The sequence below is a fragment of the Leishmania infantum genome, chromosome 9 (genome assembly GCF_000002875.2).
Source record: "Leishmania infantum JPCM5 genome chromosome 9".
NCBI lineage: Eukaryota > Euglenozoa > Kinetoplastea > Trypanosomatida > Trypanosomatidae > Leishmania > Leishmania infantum.
In genome coordinates, this window is record NC_009393.2 from 63,852 (window position 1) to 79,276 (window position 15,425).

General features: G+C 63.1%; 8 protein-coding genes across 8 annotated transcripts; all 8 read left to right on the top strand.

Annotated features, from left to right (window-relative positions):
- Positions 1-561: 561 nt before the first annotated feature.
- LINJ_09_0160 (conserved hypothetical protein) lies at positions 562-2,136 on the top strand (the record flags this gene model as incomplete). The annotated part of the gene is made up of 1 exon (XM_001463436.1): positions 562-2,136. One exon carries the CDS (start codon positions 562-564, stop codon positions 2,134-2,136), a length of 1,575 nt encoding a protein of 524 aa, XP_001463473.1.
- A 914-nt stretch (positions 2,137-3,050) lies between these two features.
- LINJ_09_0170 (microtubule associated protein-like protein) lies at positions 3,051-3,425 on the top strand (the record flags this gene model as incomplete). The annotated part of the gene is made up of 1 exon (XM_001463437.1): positions 3,051-3,425. The coding sequence occupies one exon, from the start codon at positions 3,051-3,053 to the stop codon at positions 3,423-3,425; it is 375 nt and encodes a 124-aa protein (XP_001463474.1).
- A 1,218-nt stretch (positions 3,426-4,643) lies between these two features.
- Positions 4,644-5,048, top strand: ATG8C.1 (putative ATG8/AUT7/APG8/PAZ2; the record flags this gene model as incomplete). Its single annotated transcript, XM_001463438.1, has 1 exon — positions 4,644-5,048. The coding sequence occupies one exon, from the start codon at positions 4,644-4,646 to the stop codon at positions 5,046-5,048; it is 405 nt and encodes a 134-aa protein (XP_001463475.1).
- Positions 5,049-6,103: 1,055 nt separating this feature from the next.
- Positions 6,104-6,478, top strand: LINJ_09_0190 (microtubule associated protein-like protein; the record flags this gene model as incomplete). The annotated part of the gene is made up of 1 exon (XM_001463439.1): positions 6,104-6,478. The coding sequence occupies one exon, from the start codon at positions 6,104-6,106 to the stop codon at positions 6,476-6,478; it is 375 nt and encodes a 124-aa protein (XP_001463476.1).
- A 1,216-nt stretch (positions 6,479-7,694) lies between these two features.
- On the top strand, positions 7,695-8,063 carry LINJ_09_0200 (microtubule associated protein-like protein; the record flags this gene model as incomplete). The annotated part of the gene is made up of 1 exon (XM_001463440.1): positions 7,695-8,063. One exon carries the CDS (start codon positions 7,695-7,697, stop codon positions 8,061-8,063), a length of 369 nt encoding a protein of 122 aa, XP_001463477.1.
- Positions 8,064-9,097: 1,034 nt separating this feature from the next.
- Positions 9,098-9,460, top strand: LINJ_09_0210 (conserved hypothetical protein; the record flags this gene model as incomplete). Its single annotated transcript, XM_001463441.1, has 1 exon — positions 9,098-9,460. One exon carries the CDS (start codon positions 9,098-9,100, stop codon positions 9,458-9,460), a length of 363 nt encoding a protein of 120 aa, XP_001463478.1.
- Positions 9,461-10,661: 1,201 nt separating this feature from the next.
- LINJ_09_0220 (conserved hypothetical protein) lies at positions 10,662-12,173 on the top strand (the record flags this gene model as incomplete). The annotated part of the gene is made up of 1 exon (XM_001463442.2): positions 10,662-12,173. One exon carries the CDS (start codon positions 10,662-10,664, stop codon positions 12,171-12,173), a length of 1,512 nt encoding a protein of 503 aa, XP_001463479.2.
- Positions 12,174-12,662: 489 nt separating this feature from the next.
- Positions 12,663-13,580, top strand: LINJ_09_0230 (conserved hypothetical protein; the record flags this gene model as incomplete). The annotated part of the gene is made up of 1 exon (XM_001463443.1): positions 12,663-13,580. The coding sequence occupies one exon, from the start codon at positions 12,663-12,665 to the stop codon at positions 13,578-13,580; it is 918 nt and encodes a 305-aa protein (XP_001463480.1).
- Between the last annotated feature and the right edge of the window lie 1,845 nt (positions 13,581-15,425).

The window sequence follows — 15,425 nt, forward strand, 5'->3', positions numbered from 1 at the left end:
TCTATCCGTCTTGGGTGGATGCGGTGAGCGCGAGTTCGCGCATCTACGTAATAGGCCTCCCCCCTTCTCCCTATGGACCGGAACGCTTCTCGGCTCTCTCTCTCTCCGATCCTCTTGCTCTTTGCTCGTCACCGCGTATGCGCCCGTGTATGTGTACGCCCCCCGCCCACCGAACACCCTCCTCCCTATACGCGGTCTCTTTCTGTCCTTCATCGTTTCGCGCTCGCGTCTCTCTACCCTCTCTCCACCTTCACATACTGTTTACAGCTCCGCACCGTGACGCTGACGGTGTTCTCCGTGGCGCTGCTGCCATTTCGTGTGTGTGTGTGTGTGTGTGTGCTGCTGCTGCTGCTGCTGCATCCCCCACCCCTGCCTTCCTTTCGCCGCTTGTCGATTTGTTTCGCTCGCTCGCTCTTCCTGTGCACGTGTGAATGCCCTTGGTGCTTCTCTCCCACACCTCTCTAGCTTCACCCCTTCACAAGCACGCACAGGCACACGCACAGACACTGGACATCAACGGCATCGCCTGTCCGCTTCAAGACCCCTCCGCGGGCTTTTATCATGTCATCCCACGCGTCCCCCAGACACTCGAAGGAGGACACGCCGGTGCAGCGCTCCTTCGCGGATGAGGCGGCCGCTGCGGCAGACCTATTCGACCTCGCCGCCCCACCCTTGCAGCAGCCGCTGGTGGCACGCCTTGTCCCGCTCTACGCCGGGCTTCCCACTCTCGACCTCCATCAAGATAGCGGAAACGTGGTCGTCGGCCGCGGCAAGGACATCTCCGAGGACTACCGCATCGACGTCAGCGACAAGCTCTCCGCACGCCACTGCGAGCTGGCCGTGCATCCGGTGACGTTGCGCGTGGAGCTGCGCGACCTGTCGACCAATGGTACCTTCTTGAACGGCAGGCGCGTCGCAAAGGGGGAGCGAGTCGTGCTGCAGAATGGTGACCGTGTTGCACTGACGCGACCAGCAGAAAGTGACGCTGGTGCTGGGCAGGCACCAAGCAGCGCCGTGGACGGCATTGCTGCCAACGGCCGCGTCGACTATATGTTTCAGCGACTTAAGCAGGAGACCACGCGAGCCCGCATGAGCGCGGAGTTGACGTGCTCCGTTTGCAAGTCCATTTTTCACCGGCCTTGCTCCGTGCTGCCCTGCATGCACGTCTTCTGTGCCGGGTGCATCAGCGGCTGGATGGCACAAGGGGAGCAACATGCATGCCCCAAGTGTCGCGTGAGCATCACCGACGTTCGTCCCACCCATCGCCTGCAGAGCTGCGCAGAGAACTACCTGCTCGCGAACCCGGCCAGCCGCCGCCCGGCGGAGGAGCTCGCCCAGCTGGACGCCGCCGACAAGATCCACCCGTTGGGCATGAGGACTGAGAAGCGCAGTCGCAGCGACAATAGTGACTGCGACGGCGATGGCAAGTGCGGATCTCACAGCGATGGCGGTAGCGACACCGTCCGTGCTGTGCGTCACGCGGCACTGGTCTTTGGCCACGCAGTGCCCCTCGCCGGCCCAAAGTGCGCCGAGTGCGACACGCCGAGCTCCATCGACGGCTTTCAATGCCCGGCAGGTGGCCCCCATCTTCGCTGCTCGGCCTGTCGCTCCTGCTTCGCCGAGCGCCCGCTGTGTGGCCGGCCGCAGCGCTGCCACGTCTGCCACTTAGCCTTCTGCCACCTCTACAGAGCGGGTGGCTGTGCGTGTACCGACGGGACGTCATTCCAGCCCTTCAAGGAACACGAACCCTTCAGCGTGCTGCCACCGCAAACCTTTAGCGGCAACACGATTGAGCAGAACATCCTCTCCCACTATCTCGCCTCGCACAGCATTCTTGTCAAGGACGTGTGGTCGGCAGCGCTGGCGAAGTTTGAGGGCGGAGAGTGGGTCCCCGACATGGTTTTGATCAACGGCGCCATAAGGGCAGACTCACCGGTGTGCCGGCGGTGCGCAGCGACGGTGTTTGCAGGGCTACTCTTCGCCTACCGCCGTCACCTCGCATCCGATGAGCTGCCAGAGTCAGTGAATAAGCGGCCCAACTGCTGGTACGGAAAGGAATGCCGCGCGCAGTTTCACAACGAGCAGCACGCTCAGAACTACAACCATGTCTGCTACCAGGAGAAGCGCAAGGAATAGTGGCCTGATAGAGTGAGTGGCGAAAGAGCCTGCATTCGCGTGCGTCTGTTGGTCGGAAGTGGTCTTGCCAGTGAGCGCATGGTGGGCGCCGAGTTTAGCCTCTGCCCTCCTTTTCTCTTGCTCTCCTTGCGCGCCGTCTTTCTTCCTTTGACATCCTCAGCGCGCGGGCGCCCCTCCCCTCCTCTTCCGTCTTTCCTTGTCCACGCTGCCCCCCCCCCCTCCCTCGTGAGCAGCAGCCACGAAGCCGACGAGCCACACAACCCTGTCGACGGCGCCGCTTCGCTAACTTCGGCGCCGCGGCGGATGGAAAAGGAAGACCCGCGATAACGCAAGGCCGCCCACCATGACACCCCTCCCCCAACCTACCCACCCACTCATATCACGGCGGCGTCGACCCGCCCCCTTCTCCGGCAGACCACTCTAGCGCTCTCTCGCTCCCTCCCTCTGGGAGGGAGGACAGACACTCTTCGCATACGCCATCTTCGCCTTATCTCTTCAACACCTCCAGTAAAATCAAAAGCACCGCCCACATTTCATCCTCCCCCTGTCTCTTCCTCCCTCCACCGACACTCCTTTCGCCTTCCCCTCATCATCCTCTCCTCATCCGCCCCGATACACCTCCGCACCCCCACCCACTCCACACAAAACCAACGTCGCTGTGATTATTTCATCTCATATCCCACGCCGCTCCTCTCGCTCCGGTCCACCCACCCGCCCATCCTCTCTCACACGCCGTCACTTCCGCCTGCACTGTCGCCAGCCTCTCCACAATCCCTCTCTCTCTCTCTCTGACGCCCCGACCCTCGCACAGCACGTTCTTACTGCCTGCTCAGCCTGCATTCATCCCACCCACCACCACCCCCACACACACGCACTCCCACTCCCCCCTCCCCCAGGCCACCCCAATCATCACCATGTCCGCCTACGTGTTGTCGACGCCGCTGGAGGCCCGCGTTGCGAAGTGCGCGAGCCTGCGCGCTGCGAACGCGGTGCCCGTTGTCGTGGAGGAGGCGCAGGCGCGCGGCGGCAAGGCACACTTCAGCGCGCTGGCGCGCGAGACGACGGTTGCACAGCTTGTGGCCGCGGTGCGCGGCTTCCGCGGCGTGGACGCGAAGAAGCCGGTGGCGCTGACGGTTGCCGGCTGCAGCGTGTCGCCGTCGGCGACGCTCGGCGAGCTGCACGACGCGTGCAGGCGAGCGGACGACGGCATGCTGTACGTCGCCTACACCGCGGAGCGCTGCATGGGCGCTGCGGTGTGCACGCCGTGCGGCTCGTGTGCCTGCAACTAGCGCCGGGAAGGGCGTGACAGCGTGGTGTGGTAGCGCTCAACGCGTCCTGCGGCTCCCGTGGTATTGTCTGCCTAGCCTTGCGGTGTGCTTGGCCCCACCGCTCCCCGGTGCGCTGGCTGTCTCTTCTGGGTACCCTCCTCCTTGCCTTGTGCTACCCCTCGCTGACAGCGTGCGGCGCACCGGATGACTAGCTGCGTGTGTGCGGCCGGGTGCACCCCCTCCCACACACACACACACTGCCTCCCCGTGTGTGTGCCTGTGCGGGACGGCCCTCTGCTATACGTTTTTCTTTGGTTCTCTTTTCTGTCGCCGCATCGACGGCACCCCTCGTGTGTGTGTGTGTGCGCTCGCCAAGTGTCATTTGTGTTGTTCGGAGGCGGGCACGTCTCGCGGGCGCTCCTGTCCCCCACACACTCCCTGCGGGCTGTGGTCGGCGACGCCTCGCTACCTGTGCACACGTCCCGCCCCCCACCACCCACACCGCCTTCCTCTCCATGTGCACGTACTTGTTTTGCTTGTTTATTCCTGATATTCCGCGACTATGATCTCTCTCCCGTGTGCACAGCGCTGCGGCGGGCCGACTCACGCCCCTCTCATTCTTCTCTTTTCCCCTCCCCCTCACTTTCTTGATCTTGTTCGCCCCCGCTGTCCTCATGTGTATACGTGTGTCCCGAAACTTTCATTGCCGACGCGTCGGTGGTGGCCCGTGTGCTGGCGGCTGTGTGTGCGCCGCTGGAGTGCGAGCTGCACTGCAGTCCTGGAGCGCCACTCGCCACTCCTCGTGTGCCTCCCTCCTCTCTCAGCAATGCCCATCTCCGCCAGCTCTGCAAAACTGCGCCCCGGGAATACCAGCAGGACACACGCTGTGTGAGCCTGCGTGCGAGTGAGGGGAGGGAGGGGGGGGGGGGCAGGCGCTGGTGTCTCTCTGTCGCCGCGATGCGGCCTCTTCTGCTCCCCGCGGTGCCCTCCGCCACTCGTTCGCTGCCTCGCCCCCGTGGCTCATGCCCCCCCTCCCCGCCTCTCTGCTACCTCCCCTCCTTCCCTCTCTCCGCCTGTCTCTCTGTGTGCGCATGCGCCGCGGTGTACCCCTTGCCGATCACCGCCGTCTGACGCCCTGCGTGCGCTCAGCCCGCATCTCCTGCATTCATCCCACCCACCACCACCCCCACACACACGCACTCCCACTCTCCCCTCCCCCAGGCCACCCCAATCATCACCATGTCCGCCTACGTGTTGTCGACGCCGCTGGAGGCCCGCGTTGCGAAGTGCGCGAGCCTGCGCGCTGCGAACGCGGTGCCCGTTGTCGTGGAGGAGGCGCAGGCGCGCGGCGGCAAGGCACACTTCAGCGCTCTGGCGCGCGAGACGACGGTTGCACAGCTTGTGGCCGCGGTGCGCGGCTTCCGCGGCGTGGACGCGAAGAAGCCGGTGGCGCTGACGGTTGCCGGCTGCAGCGTGTCGCCGTCGGCGACGCTCGGCGAGCTGCACGACGCGTGCAGGCGAGCGGACGACGGCATGCTGTACGTCGCCTACACCGCGGAGCGCTGCATGGGCGCTGCGGTGTGCACGCCGTGCGGCTCGTGCGCGTGGGACGGCAGCACTGCGGACGATGACGTGATCATTTAAGGGTCGTGCTGAGGCGCAGCGTTCGGCCCGGCTGCTGCTGGCGCCGGTGAAGCCGCGTGGGTGTTGACGGGCTAAGCTGCAGGGCTGTTGCCGATCCGCTCTCTGCGCATATGGCGTGGACCTCCGGCTCCCTTTCTCTCCCCCCTCTGCCTCGTCTTGGTGAGGCGCAGCTCCAACATCCTCTCTGTTGTTTCCTCATGATTCTCTTTCCTGTGCCGTGGCCATGCGTAACCCGCGCACGCTCTTCTCTCCTTCCGTTCCTTCCTCCCCCTCGCATGCGGTGCCGCAGCAATGCCGACAGCGGTACCGGCCGCCATGTCTCCTGTTCTATTCTACCTGAGGCAGCGCGATCTCATTGCTGCTGCTGCTCCGCTGCCAACACGACGCGCGCGGTCTGGACAGAGCCTGTGCGATTTAGTGGCGTCAATGGCTCGCCTGCGCTGGAGTTTATGTGTACAGCTGCTTTTCGTGTTTTCCTCCTAATCGCGTGTGTGTCGTTTGTGAATATGTGTGAAGGTCCTTCTCATCGCAGCCACCTGCTGCCCCTCCCTCCCCACCTCCCTGCCAAGTACCTCAGCACCGAACGTGCATGCCTTCTCCGTGCGTGCCCTCATTTCCTCCGCTCGCTTCGCCACCGGTATCGCGGACGCTGCCAGCGCGGCGAGGGATGTGCGCCAGCGCGTGTGTTGCGAGTATAGCCAACAGTGCACCACCTACCCCATCCCGTCACCGCAGTATCGCTCTCTCCGTATATGCCCGTTGTCGCTCCGCGTACTCGTGTTCCCCTGCCCTCAACTGAATGCCCTGGGCCAGCACCGGCTCCCACGCCGCTCCTCTCGCTCCGGTCCGCCCACCCGCCCATCCTCTCTCACACGCCGTCACTTCCGCCTGCACTGTCGCCAGCCTCTCCACAATCCCTCTCTCTCTCTCTGACGCCCCGACCCTCGCACAGCACGTTCTTACTGCCTGCTCAGCCTGCATTCATCCCACCCACCACCACCCCCACACACACGCACTCCCACTCCCCCCTCCCCCAGGCCACCCCAATCATCACCATGTCCGCCTACGTGTTGTCGACGCCGCTGGAGGCCCGCGTTGCGAAGTGCGCGAGCCTGCGCGCTGCGAACGCGGTGCCCGTTGTCGTGGAGGAGGCGCAGGCGCGCGGCGGCAAGGCACACTTCAGCGCGCTGGCGCGCGAGACGACGGTTGCACAGCTTGTGGCCGCGGTGCGCGGCTTCCGCGGCGTGGACGCGAAGAAGCCGGTGGCGCTGACGGTTGCCGGCTGCAGCGTGTCGCCGTCGGCGACGCTCGGCGAGCTGCACGACGCGTGCAGGCGAGCGGACGACGGCATGCTGTACGTCGCCTACACCGCGGAGCGCTGCATGGGCGCTGCGGTGTGCACGCCGTGCGGCTCGTGTGCCTGGAACTAGCGCCGGGAAGGGCGTGACAGCGTGGTGTGGTAGCGCTCAACGCGTCCTGCGGCTCCCGTGGTATTGTCTGCCTAGCCTTGCGGTGTGCTTGGCCCCACCGCTCCCCGGTGCGCTGGCTGTCTCTTCTGGGTACCCTCCTCCTTGCCTTGTGCTACCCCTCGCTGACAGCGTGCGGCGCACCGGATGACTAGCTGCGTGTGTGCGGCCGGGTGCACCCCCTCCCACACACACACACACTGCCTCCCCGTGTGTGTGCCTGTGCGGGACGGCCCTCTGCTATACGTTTTTCTTTGGTTCTCTTTTCTGTCGCCGCATCGACGGCACCCCTCGTGTGTGTGTGTGTGCGCTCGCCAAGTGTCATTTGTGTTGTTCGGAGGCGGGCACGTCTCGCGGGCGCTCCTGTCCCCCACACACTCCCTGCGGGCTGTGGTCGGCGACGCCTCGCTACCTGTGCACACGTCCCGCCCCCCACCACCCACACCGCCTTCCTCTCCATGTGCACGCACTTGTTTTGCTTGTTTATTCCTGATATTCCGCGACTATGATCTCTCTCCCGTGTGCACAGCGCTGCGGCGGGCCGACTCACGCCCCTCTCATTCTTCTCTTTTCCCCTCCCCCTCACTTTCTTGATCTTGTTCGCCCCCGCTGTCCTCATGTGTATACGTGTGTCCCGAAACTTTCATTGCCGACGCGTCGGTGGTGGCCCGTGTGCTGGCGGCTGTGTGTGCGCCGCTGGAGTGCGAGCTGCACTGCAGTCCTGGAGCGCCACTCGCCACTCCTCGTGTGCCTCCCTCCTCTCTCAGCAATGCCCATCTCCGCCAGCTCTGCAAAACTGCGCCCCGGGAATACCAGCAGGACACACGCTGTGTGAGCCTGCGTGCGAGTGAGGGGAGGGAGGGGGGGGGGCAGGCGCTGCTGTCTCTCTGTCGCCGCGATGCGGCCTCTTCTGCTCCCCGCGGTGCCCTCCGCCACTCGTTCGCTGCCTCGCCCCCGTGGCTCATGCCCCCCCTCCCCGCCTCTCTGCTACCTCCCCTCCTTCCCTCTCTCCGCCTGTCTCTCTGTGTGCGCATGCGCCGCGGTGTACCCCTTGCCGATCACCGCCGTCTGACGCCCTGCGGGCTGAGCGCACGCATCTCCTGCATTCATCCCACCCACCACCACCCCCACACACACGCACTCCCACTCCCCCCTCCCCCAGGCCACCCCAATCATCACCATGTCCGCCTACGTGTTGTCGACGCCGCTGGAGGCCCGCGTTGCGAAGTGCGCGAGCCTGCGCGCTGCGAACGCGGTGCCCGTTGTCGTGGAGGAGGCGCAGGCGCGCGGCGGCAAGGCACACTTCAGCGCGCTGGCGCGCGAGACGACGGTTGCACAGCTTGTGGCCGCGGTGCGCGGCTTCCGCGGCGTGGACGCGAAGAAGCCGGTGGCGCTGACGGTTGCCGGCTGCAGCGTGTCGCCGTCGGCGACGCTCGGCGAGCTGCACGACGCGTGCAGGCGAGCGGACGACGGCATGCTGTACGTCGCCTACACCGCGGAGCGCTGCATGGGCGCTGCGGTGTGCACGCCGTGCGGCTCGTGCGCGTAGAATTGATTTCTTTGTTGCCGCTTGATATTTTCTTGTTGTGAGGTGCGTGATGGGTCGGGTGTGGTGGGAGATTGCTGCTAGCACTCGGAACTCTGGGTGCAGGCTCGCGCTTTCTGCTTCTCGGCTCTTATGCTTGGCTCTGGTCTAGATTGCGCTGTTGCTGGAAGAATGCCGGTTGTGTGGTTGTATGCCGCTCCTGCATGCGCTGAACTGTGGTGGAAGATATCGAGCTTTCCATGCCGACGTCTGTGGTCCCCTCGCGTAGAGTTGCCGTGGCGCTGGCGCTGCCCCGTACTGCGTGCTGGGGGCTGCCGGTCTGTCTTAAATGGATTGCCGACTCAAACATACCTATATATACATATATAGGTGTGTTTGTTTCTCTAGGAGGCCATGAACAGGGAAGCCCCCCTCCGCCTCAGCGGTCGAGTCCTGGTGTGCATGGACGCGTCGAGTCCTTCATTCGATAATCTGCTCCCCGGCCGTCGCGGTGATTGTATTTCTTGCTGCCCCCCTCCCCGGTGTGCCGTTGCCTTCTGTCCCTGTCCCTTTCCCCTTAACGAAGCGCACCGTTGCTTTCGTGCGCGTCTCGCGGCATGTCGCACCCGTTGTCCTATGGTCGTCTGCCTTTCAGCTTGGCCGGCGCCGCCGGCCGCCGTGCGGCGCGGTGCGCCCGCACTGCCGACGTTAACGCTTGCGGTTGTGCGTGTCATTGTGCAGCACCTTGACGGTTGTCTGCTTAGGGGCTTTATTCCTGCGCCTCTTCTCCCCTTGCATGTGTTGGTCTACCCTTGTGGTCTGCTGAAGCTGTGTGTGTCTACTTCCCCCCCCTCTCCTCCTCTGTACGTTGCTCGTCCCGAATGGGTGGGTCATCGCCCCCCACCCCTTGGTAGTCAAGACACGGCGAGGCTTAGCGCTGGTAGTGGTGCCTGCGTAGCGTCGCGCTCTCTACTGTCTCAGGCGCGTACGGTCGCCTCCATCTCTTTGGTCACTGCCGACGAGTCTGCGTCACGGCTCTGCGTTGGTGTGCTCGAATCATGAGCAAGCACTTCGCTGGACGAAAGGATGCAGAGCGCACCACAGGGCTGGCGTACCTGCTTTCACCGTCACGCGTCCAATCCCCGGGCGAGTTGCGGTTCCGCCGGCACGGCTACGTGCGCTGCGGTTTTGTGATCGGCATGTTGCTCTACTTTGTGTACTGCAATCCGGAGTACAGTTACACCTACACGGCGCTGCGGCAGCGCTGCGGATGGGACATGAAGGAGTCGATGTTCCCGCAGTATCTCACGTTGCAGCCCTCGCGGATCCATCGGCCGTCAACGGCGGGCGAGCAGCAGCCCCCGCCTCAGAGTTCATCGCCATTGCGATCAAGCGCAGCCGGCACTGAAGAGAACGGATGAAAGAGGGAGGGCGAGTGACGCGTGATGCGACGCATCTGCGGCCCCCTACCCTCCCCCTCCTCTCGTGGCCCCCACGGCCGACTAGACGCAAGGGCTTTCCTCTTACAGCTTGCCATGTGCAGCGTGTCTGTTGCCGCGCACCTTGTTGTCTTTTCCTCCGTTCACGGAGCGACTCTTGTTGTGTGAGTGCGAGTGCGCGTTCGAGCAGGCGTATCTGTGTGCACCTCTGTTTGTGCATTACACGGTTGGCCAGGTCCTGGATGGCACGATAGGACAGGGCAAGCGCCTCCGGGGTTAAGGAGGTGCGTGAGATGCATGGCCGTATTTAGCTGCTGATGTGCACATAAGCCAAGCGGGAAAGGGACTCTGGCGCCCTCCGACCTCCTGCTACTGCTGCACGCCCTCTACACGCCGTCGATGTGTCGATTCGCACCGCGGGAAGGCAAGAGACGAGCGGGAAAGCTGCCACAAGGCCCCTCGGAAGAGCACACGGGAGTCAGGAGGTGCGGGGGGGGAGGAGGGCAAGGCAAGACCACTGCTCTAGCCGGGTTGAGCTGAGCGAAGGAGGTAAGCACGAAGCACCAGAGTGCCTGAATCCATCCTCTTTATGTGTGTGTGTGTATGTTGCTGTTATCGTCTTGGCTGATCTCCGAGAGCGTGTGCGAAATCGTGGGCAAGGCGGAGAAGGCGAAATATTGTGTCATGGGGCCACGGCGAGATGATGAGCGCCACGTTATTCGTGTGTGCACATGTATGCGTGAATGTGCGCGTCGTGTGGCGCGCGCGCATCGTTGTTTGCTTTCGCCTACCTTCTCTGCTTCCAGACACACAAACACACCTCCTCGTCCAGCCACCCCTACCTTGTTTCATGCATGTCAGCACACCGTGCACACGTCGACACAGATACCGACGTGCATGCGCTAGGAGCCTTTCCTCCCCTCTCGTCCTTCCTCGTTGGCTCCTCCCTCTTGCTTGGCACGGGCGTGCATGAGCGATGCTGGCCTGCAGTTGTGAACTATCCTACACCATTCCACCCCATCCTCCTCAGCCTATCGCGTCGTCTACATCACCTTCGTGTAGGTCGGTTAGGGCAAGCAGCAGGCACAAGGGGATCTTTGCCGTCCCCTCCCCTCCCGTCACGCACGCAACCACCGGTGCGTCCATGCGTTCGAGCGAGCCGCTCTTTTTCCTTGGGCTGCTCATGTGCATCCTCGCCTTCATCACGCGCCACTGCGAGCGCTTCCCATTTATCCTGATTGGCAATCGTGATGAGGAACTGGCAAGGGTCACTGGTGGGCTGACACTGGACACATCCACAGGGCTTGTGTGGGCGCTGGATCGACGCGCCGGTGGGTCGTGGATGGGTATCGAGCCTCGCAGCGGGCGTTTCGCCATTCTTACAAACTGCCGACGCTCGCCAGCCGCACCTTTGACCTGCAGCGCAAAGGCACGCGATGCGGACCAGTGCGGCGGTAGCGAGAGAGGTGAGCCGGCACAGCGCGCAGGGCTTTTCACCGCAGCTGCCGTGTGGCGCGGGGCTGCACCGCTCTCGCACATCTGCGCACACACCACCGTGGTGCCGGTGACTGCCTTGCCGACCGTACTGGCAACGGCCAAGACAGCAGCGGAAGACAGTCGTTGCCCTCAACACAGCAAGCAGCTGCGGACGGTGACACTCGCCTACGATCCACCGACGTCGCGCGGCCTGGTCATCAAGAACTTTCTGCAAACGGGTATTCTGCCTGGGGACACCGCGCAGACGCCGATGGGTTGCACAAGAAGCGAGGACGCTGACGCATCTCTGGGCAAGGACGATGCACTAGTGGCAGCGCTGCCGGCTGTACTGCGAGTGCCTCCCTACTACGCCGGCTTCAACCTTCTCTCCTGCGACGACCTTCGTCGGTGCGGCGTCGATGCTGTAGCATCGGAGCATGGGCGGCACGAGTCTGGCAACACAAGCGCCGCCGCACCGGAGATCCTCTACACAACAAATCGGTACACTGCCGAGCACCGGTGCCCGGTTGCACCAGGCCAGGTGCACTGCTTACAGAACAGTTACTTGGACAACATGCATGGCGAACCCATTACGGCCCGACTTGGGCAACTCTTCACGGACGCCCTCCACCGTGTGATCGACCCCATCGCAGCGGAGCAGCCCCCCTCGTCGACGTCGGGCATTACTCCAGCCATGGTAACGGAGGTGGCGACGGCACTAGCGGACGAGTGCTTGTGCGACCGCTGCAGCTTCGACTTGCCCAAGATGGAGAAGACGGCGTTCTCGGCAGCGGCGGCGGCGGCCCTGCACGCGCAGCTGCACTCGAATAACCCGCTCCTGGGCTTTACTGAGAAGGAGCTCCATGAGTACTTTGGCAACAGCGCCGCCGGTGATGAGGATGACGTTTCGGTTCGGTTTTGTGACGGGGGCGCCGCGACGCGTGAGGCCTACCTGCAGTCGAGCATATTCAAGCTGCCATTTCGTGGTTATGGCACACAGATGCAGTCGATGGTGTTAGTGGAGCGGGTTGCAGCGGTGCCGTCGACGCTTTCCAACGTGGTGTCGTCTGCAAGCGCCACCACGGTCATCCACTTCTGTCAGCGAAAGGTGTCGTTTGACGTGGCAACACAGAGTGTGGTGGCGGCGCCGTGGATTGCCTACCGCATCCTCCAAGACGGCAGCTGCCTGCGCGACTCCGCAGAGATACCAGCGCCATAATGCGCATAGATACGTACGCGCATACACACACACACACCGATGTGCTCATTGAAGGCCTCATCCCGCAGCGGTTGATGCGAGCACGGAAGAGCTCCCGTACGGACGATACACCGCGGCGAAAGGGAGTCGAGTGGGGAAAGAAGGCAAAGACAGATCCCTGTCACCGCGGCGCGCGCTCGCTCTCTCTCTGTCGCCTATACACACGCACACACACACACCACCCCCATGTCTGATTCTGTCACCGTCTTCCTCCACGCATCCACTGCACCACGGCGCCTCTCGCTTACCCCCCTCTCCCTCTTTCATGGCGCTGCCCACACGCGCACACACACACACACACAACTGCGACGCGTGTGCTCCAATCCAGCTGTATCCGCCATCACCACTCTCCAAACCGCACTCCTCGCTACCTCACTCCCCCACACAGTCCTTCCCTCTCTTGCTCTCTAACATCTCGCACCACTTGCATCGACTTCTGCGGCTCAGAAGATGTTCAGCCCACCGGTGTACATTTCCGTCGGTGACGAGTACGACAAGCGCGAGGTGATCGCGAAGGCAACAGGGCAGCCACCGTTCGTGGTCTCCGCGAAGCGTAACCCGCACATCAACGATGCCACCTTCGACCCCTTCGTATCGCTCTCAAACGGTGACCCGTACACCTCCGTTGGCTTTGCTGGGCCCTTCCGCGCAAACACTTCGGCAGGCGGCAAGACGGAGCACGGCAGCAGCGCCGCAGCCCCACCGCCGTTCCGCCCCGTCGGGGCCAGCAAGAAGAGCAGCGGCAAGGGCGACTATTACGGCACCTTCAGCGAAAAGGCACCGATCCGCCACGAGACCGAGTTTCCGCCCATCAAGACGGCCGCCGACTACAAAGCCGAGACGGCCGCAGCGAAGTGCAACTTCATCGTGAACCCGCCCAAGAAGGGCACATATGGCTACACCGGCCTCACCATTGGACAGGCAGGCGAGGTGCAGTATGTGGCGGACCCATACGAGGGCAGCATGCGCCGCGAGGCGCTGCAGAGAAAGTACGAAGCAACGAAGCGCATCGGCTCGCCCTTCCGCAGTGCCGTCCGCTCCGGCGGCTGCTTCGATGAGAGCAAGCACGGCGTGAGTCGTGTGTACGGTTTGACGAAGCCGCTGCCCCCCAAGCGCAACCCATCATCGCAGCAGGCGATCGCTAGCGCCGCTGCCGGCCGCAAGCCGTGGGTGCCTGGCGGCGCTCTTGTCCCTGATTTACTGAAGCAGCCGGAGTACCAGGAAGACCCGTACGACGTGAAGGAACAGAAGGTGCGGGCAATGCGCCAGAAGGAAAGTACCTACAAGCCATGGATCCCGGCCGGGAACGACCCGTACCGGTACATCTACACGAAACCCATCAACTACGACCCTCCGGCAGTTGTGTAACGGGCACCGCAGCGTCGCTCTCCCCTCGTTGTTCTTGTGCGCATCCGTCTGTGCCGCTGCTCTCGTGCGCTGCGCAGAGGAGTGGAAAGGGGAGGGGGGAGGGGGGTCGGTAGTACGGGTCGCTGATCTACGTACAGAGCTAGAAAAAAAAAAACAGAATGTACATAAAAGACGGCGGCGGAGGGTCAAGAGTGGTGTCTCTGTGTTTCCTGTCCTCGTTGTGGCTGTCCTGTCGCTGTCCCGCCTCCTCACACACACACATACACCAGCCCTTCCCCGGCCTCCCTTCCTATGTTCATTAAGATGCAGCGTTGCCCTGTTCTATGTCTTCTGTTGCTGTTGTTCGCTCGTCGGCTGTTGTGGCTGGCGAATATCTCACCCTCCCCCCTTCCTCCTTCCTCCGCCGTTCTGCGCGGAGTGTCTCTATGTATCAAGTTGTACACTGCCTCCATGTGAAGTATATCCAACAACAGCAACGGCTGCAGTCTATCACCGCTGCGCCTGCTGCTCACGATGATGGTGATGACGCTGTGTGAATCTGTTGTCGTTGCTCGCCCCTTCCTATCTTTCACTACTGTATGTGCATCTCTCGCTGTGCTCGTTGGCCAGCGTCTATCCCTCTTGAGGTTTGTCTGTGTCTGTGTGCGGGCGCATCCTCTCTCTCTGACGCTCTGTCCTGCCCACCCCCCCCCTCAGCGTGCACGTGTGCCCGCGCCTCCTCGACTCTCTATGGGATGGTCCGCGTGTCCACTGCCCCAACTCCCTGCGCACCTACACGTACGCACAGCTGCCGCGCTGCTTGAAAAAAGGAACATCTTGCGACACACGTGAAGGCGAGGGGAAAACAGAAATGTGTACGGCATACAATGTGTTATGCGACGTGCTGCGCGTGCATCGCTTGGCCACCGCGCCCCGCTGCAGCTCTACGCACATAATATTGCTCCTCTCCCCCTGCAAGCCATCCGATAAGACGCAAGGGATAGTGAGAGAGGGAGTCGCGCGTGGCGCTTTACTTCTGCACAGGTCTCCCCGAGCTCCCTCGCTTCGTTTACCGCGCCTTTACGTTGTACTCGTGTGCCTCTCGCGACGCCCTCCTACCTCCCCCTCATCTACATCGCTCAGGCAGTGCGCGCCTTTCGCGCGTCTCTCTGTGCTTTCTTGCCCTGGTGGCCCCCTCATGACAAGCGGGGGAGGGATGAAGGGAGGAGCGTCGCACATCTCCGTGCGTGGCGTTGCAGAGTCCAGTGCACCCCTCCCCCCACCCCTTATATCCCGGTCCATGCTCAGTCGCTTCACGTGGTGACAGTGGTTTGAGGTCCTGGACGGCGCTGCGTCGGAGCGCCCGACGACAGCGAGCACGTGTGTGTCATCCATACGATAGGCAAAACGTGTCAGGGTGACTCGAGCGTATGCCTCACGCGGCCCTCACCCGGCCCACTGATGTGTGGGGAGGAGCCTGCGTGCAGCCCCCTCCCCCACCCCCGAGGGGGGTGGGATGCACCCGGTGGCAGCCAGCGCGATGGGCGCGGCTGTGAAGCGACCTGCGAAGCGGGAGGCGGGCAGGGTTTGAGGAAGAGGCCGTGTTCTCCGATGACCGAGTCGGCGCATTGCTGCAAGGCGTGTGGCTACCGCTGCTTCGCACCGTGGGATGAGGTCCCATGGCAGGGCCAGGGGGCTGATGTGGGGTTTCGCTCATGTTGTACAGCAGAGAACAGGCACGTTGAAAACGGAAAGCGAAGCTCTCCCCCATCATTCCTTCTCCAACCCCCTCCCCCTTCGGCAAGTCTCGACCTCCGGACCGGGTGTATATGTGGCCACAGTCTCACATCCCCTCCCCCCCAAAAA